General features: G+C 33.7%; 1 protein-coding gene across 1 annotated transcript in view; it reads left to right on the top strand.

Moving 5' to 3' along the window:
• LOC106475803 (Down syndrome cell adhesion molecule homolog) overlaps window positions 1-5,658 on the top strand; it is a 24,518-nt gene that overhangs the window by 2,491 nt on the left and 16,369 nt on the right. The window contains exons 2-5 of the mRNA XM_022379830.1: window positions 2,283-2,397; window positions 3,045-3,202; window positions 4,157-4,177; window positions 4,626-4,724. Coding sequence (XP_022235538.1) covers window positions 2,283-2,397; window positions 3,045-3,202; window positions 4,157-4,177; window positions 4,626-4,724 — 393 coding nt within the window. The remainder of the gene's footprint in view (window positions 1-2,282; window positions 2,398-3,044; window positions 3,203-4,156; window positions 4,178-4,625; window positions 4,725-5,658) is intronic.

Genomic DNA, 5,658 nt, shown 5'->3' with positions numbered 1-5,658 from the left:
CCTGACCATGCCGGGCCTAGTTTGGAGTTACATACTATTTCTGTGTAATACAAGAAAGTCTGTGCTGCTGTATAAAACACCAAATTATGGGATGCCAAAAAACTCATTTCGGGCAATAAGTCGTGAAAATCGCGTTTCACTGGCGATGTTTTTCACCTCTCTTAATTACGCTATTAATAACTTGAAAGTGGCATTTCAGATCGGTCTTTTGTTCGACTTATGTTGTTACCCGAGAGCCTTTTCGTTCAACACCAGAATTCATCAATTGAGTTGTCTATATGCAGTACGATGGTTCAAAGTTTCTAGATGTGCAACGCCGAAGCTGGTGAAGCGAGAGAACTCTTTAGATCGTATAAATATGATTAAAATCTCACATGTTACATTAATACATTCAGTTCCTCACATGTTACATTAATACATTCAGTTCCACACATGTTCTATTAATACGTTCAGTTCCTCACATGTTACATTAATACGTTCAGTTCCTCACATGTTCTATTAATACGTTCAGTTCCTCACATGTTCTATTAATACGTTCAGTTCCTCACATGTTCTATTAATACGTTCAGTTCCTCACATGTTACATTAATACGTTCAGTTCCTCACATGTTACATTAATACATTCAGTTCCTCACATGTTACATTAATACATTCAGTTCCACACATGTTCTATTAATACGTTCAGTTCCTCACATGTTACATTAATACGTTCAGTTCCACACATGTTACATTAATACATTCAGTTCCACACATGTTCTATTAATACGTTCAGTTCCTCACATGTTACATTAATACGTTCAGTTCCTCACATGTTCTATTAATACGTTCAGTTCCACGCATGTTCTATTAATACATTCAGTTCCACGCATGTTCTATTAATACATTCAGTTCCACACATGTTATATTAATACGTTCAGTTCCTCACATGTTACATTAATACATTCAGTTCCTCACATGTTACATTAATACATTCAGTTCCTCACATGTTACATTAATACGTTCAGTTCCTCACATGTTACATTAATACGTTCAGTTCCTCACATGTTACATTAATACGTTCAGTTCCTCACATGTTACATTAATACATTCAGTTCCTCACATGTTCTATTAATACGTTCAGTTCCTCACACGTTACATTAATACGTTCAGTTCCTCACATGTTACATTAATACATTCAGTTCCTCACATGTTACATTAATACATTCAGTTCCTCACATGTTCTATTAATACGTTCAGTTCCTCACATGTTCTATTAATACGTTCAGTTCCTCACATGTTCTATTAATATGTTCAGTTCTTCACATGTTCTATTAATACGTTCAGTTCTTCACATGTTCTATTAATGCATTCAGTTCCACACATGTTCTATTAAAATGTTCAGTTCCACACATGTTATATTAATACATTCAGTTCCACACATGTTATATTAATACGTTCACTTCCACACATGTTCTGTTAATACATTCAGTTCCACATATGTTATATTAATGCATTCAGTTCCTCGCATGTTCTATTAATACATTCAGTTCCACACATGTTATATTAATACGTTCAGTTCCACACATGTTATATTAATACGTTCTGTTCCACACACGTTATGTTAATACGTTCAGTTCCTCACATGTTCTATTAATACGTTCAGTTCCTCACACGTTATATTAATACGTTCAGTTCCTCACACGTTATATTAATACGTTCAGTTCCTCACACGTTATGTTAATACGTTCAGTTCATCACACGTTACATTAATACGTTCAGTTCCTCACACGTTACATTAATACGTTCAGTTCCTCACACGTTTCATTAATACGTTCAGTTCCTCACACGTTATATTAATACGTTCAGTTCCTCACACGTTTCATTAATACGTTCAGTTCCTCACACGTTATATTAATACGTTCAGGGCGAAAATGAATATAACAAGGTCGTTATGTCTTCGCGCCACATGCTCAGTCCTCAGATTTTATAGCTATATTTCCTTACGTTGGTCGAACTACTGTTTATAAATTGTTTGTTTGTAATTAAGCACAAAGTTGCACACTGGGCTATCTTTGGTCTGCCCACTACGGGTATCGAAACCTGGTTTCTAGCGTTGTAAGTCCGCAAACATACCGGGGGGGGGGGGGCGTTATAATTCGTAACACTTTCTTAAACGACAAAATTAAAAAAAACAAGATTTATTTTCAGTATATAATGTATTCCTTGAATTATTCAGTTCATTATAAAGAGCTGTTACATTAATTGACAAGTCGATTTTTTGTTATTTTTTTATTTATATACAGTACCTGCTAGAATTGCCTCTTTTCCTGAGCATGTGACAGTTAGCCGCGGAACAACAGTTCAATTTCCGTGTTTAGCTGTGGGAATTCCAGCCCCACACAGACAGTGGGCGTTCAGGTAAAGCAGTACCAATAAATTATAGACTTCAAAGAATGTGTGAAATATTATGTTCGAAAAAAATATAAAAAACCGGATCCCAAGTTACAATAGAAAAATTCCAATTTCTCTGGGTGGAAACTTTCGTAGACGACTACGACATTTCGGTACAGTCTACCGATAACATTTTTTACCCACATACCTGTGATTTTTGTATTATAACCTGGGAAAGTCTGGATCACTTAACTCACTCGTTATATTTAAAAGTGCTATTCGAGTTATTATAAAAGCTTAAATTTTATAGTGCAAACTTGAGAGTTTTGTGTTCATTGTTTAAAATATAAATAAAATACGACCTATAACTCCTAAAAAAAACACGTAACTAATTTTATCTAAAAGTCAACGTTTCGTCACTGGGGCTTCATCAGGGCAAATAAGACAGTTGCTAATTGATTTTAGGCTTATACCTAATGACGAAACGTTGGCATAAATCAAAACACTTGTTTATGTTTCTTGGTGAAGAATGGGAACTAAGTTATTGTTGAACTTTTACCCTTGTTTTGAAGAAATTATTTCTTCTCTCTCTCTCTCTCTCTCGTTTCTTGTAATTCAGAGATTTGATGATTAATTAAAGAGTTGTTGAAAAACACGAGCTGTGTTACTTAAAGGGGCCAACCAATTGTGGAAAGAGGAAGCGGAATTCACGTGCTAACCAACGGCTCCCTCGAGCTTCTTAGTGCTGAGGAAGGCGATTCTGGAAACTACACGTGTCGGGCGCGTAATGAATATGGAGCTGACGAAGTCGTATTTGTGTTAAATGTTCAAGGTACAGAAATCTGATTAATCTTCTTTGTGTCGTGTGTGAAGGCTGTGATAAACGAGATGAGGACCCGTAAAAAACACACTAGATGTATTGTACTTGACTATATTGCATAAAATGTTCTTAATTCAAGCGTTGTACGACTCGTTCTAAACACGTGGTCCACTAAACTAGATTTCTGTCTCTTGTTGAGATGTTAGGCTTAACATGAAATGTTGCCCTTATTTACTGTACGAAATATCTGTTACTTTCTTTTTGTCTCATTCAAAAAATAATCATTCGGCTACAAAATGAGGGAAAAAAAGAGGGATTCCTTTTGGCAACGAATGCATATTACTGGGTGTTTTTACCGAAACTCTTAGTTTAGTAACAAAATTAGTGAAACGTCAAGATTTTTACCGAAACTCTTAGTTTAGTAACAAAATTAGTGAAACGTCAAGATTTTTACCGAAACTCTTAGTTTACTAACAAAATTAGTGAACCGTCAAGATTTTTACCGAAACTCTTAGTTTAGTAACAAAATTAGTGGGTAAAAACTTGACGTTTGAAACTCTTAGTTTAGTAACAAAATTAGTGAACCGTCAAGATTTTTACCGAAACTATTAGTTTAGTAACAAAATTATGTGAAACGTCAAGTTAATACTGAAACTATTAGTTTAGTAACAAAATTAGGTGAAACGTCAAGTTAATACTGAAACTATTAGTTTAGTAACAAAATTAGGTGAAACGTCAAGTTAATACTGAAACTATTAGTTTAGTAACAAAATTATGTGAAACGTCAAGTTAATACTGAAACTATTAGTTTAGTAACAAAATTAGGTGAAACGTCAAGTTAATACTGAAACTATTAGTTTAGTTATTATAATATAACGTTGTGAAACTTAATCTCTTGAAAGAATGTGAAATACTTTAACGCAAACTCAGCGAAATAATAATAACATGTTTTCTTTTCTTTTTTAGTGCAATACATTCCTGGCAGAGGTAAGATCTGTTATTGACTATCTAGATGAAATACTTGTTGAAATAGACAGATACTTTAAGAAGACTTGTACTTCAATAAACATGTTCACATCGTGTGAGTAAAACAGATACAGGAGTGTAATTTTTGTTTCTTTACGGACATACAAAGTTTGATTATTTTATATGTCTGTTTATCTGTTGATAAATTGATCTGTTTATCAATGAAACACATATTCCAGTTCCAAAGTATTTGTTATATTTTCATTGTCATCTCTCTCTGTTAGTTTTCCAATATCACAAGAGTGAAATTCACACTACAGTTTTTCATACGAGTTAAATTCACAGTACAGTGTCATCTTTCTCTGTTTGTTAAATATTAATAAAAGAAACCCACATTTCGGTTAGATCTACCTATTTACACATTATTATATCATTTTAATTATTATAACTTCGTTTGCCCATCCAACAGATTTTCCTGCTCCAAGAGATTTGTCTGTAACCATGGTCACGTCCTCTAGCGTTCAGATTTCGTGGAATATGGATCCTCGTTTCAAGTTAGGCCTCACAGGTCAGCATGTAGCTCCTCTTTCTTCTTTCCGATAGATGTAATTATCATAGAGTCTTCCAAGTAAGGATGTTTAATGTCATCCCTCAAACTTCTCTAAGTTATGAATTTGTAACCTAATGGTATCAGGTAAAGTAGCGAAGCTCAAACTGAGTAATTTCACATTATAAGTATAACTCATTTCTAGCTTACATAACGAAACGTTTTATTCGTTGGGTCCTCCGGAGGGTCAGCGGTAAAATTTCGACTTATGTCGCTAAACTTTGGGGTTTCGTGTCCCCGCTGTAAGCAGAGCGCAGATAGACAGCCCCCTTTTGTAGCTTCGTGATAAAACAATTTATTCATTCGTTCTTTCGAGAAGCGCCATCTACCATTACAAATGTAAGATTGTATGCGTAGCGACGCTTACAATATTGTAATACAGTTTAATTTCTATACCTAATCGAGGGAGGATAACTACAACGGAGAAAACTCCTCGCGCAATGAATAACCAATTATATTGATTTGCACAAACTAAGCCTTTCTACCGTTACTTAATTATGTTCATACAATACAAATAAAACAAAACGAGATACAATAAGACAAGCAAGCGTAAATATTTATATACAAATAAAAGCCTGAATACAACAGTATGTCTTCACAAAATTAGTGAGAAACTATTGGTCATATACAACAATACGTCTTCATAATATTATTGAGAAACTATTGGTTATATATAACAACACATCTTCATAATATTATTGAGAAACTATTGGTTATATATAACAACACGTCTTCATAATATTATTGAGAAACTATTGGTTGTATATAACAATACGTCTTCATAATATTATTGTGAAACTATTGGTTATATATAACAATACGTCTTGATAATATTATTGAGAAACTATTGGTTATATATAACAATACGTCTTGATAATATTATTGAGAAACTACT

Source organism: Limulus polyphemus, unplaced genomic scaffold (assembly GCF_000517525.1).
Source record: "Limulus polyphemus unplaced genomic scaffold, Limulus_polyphemus-2.1.2 Scaffold9197, whole genome shotgun sequence".
NCBI lineage: Eukaryota > Metazoa > Arthropoda > Merostomata > Xiphosura > Limulidae > Limulus > Limulus polyphemus.
The sequence above is the reverse complement of the archived record's forward strand: the minus strand, read 5'-3'. Positions and strand labels throughout refer to the sequence as shown.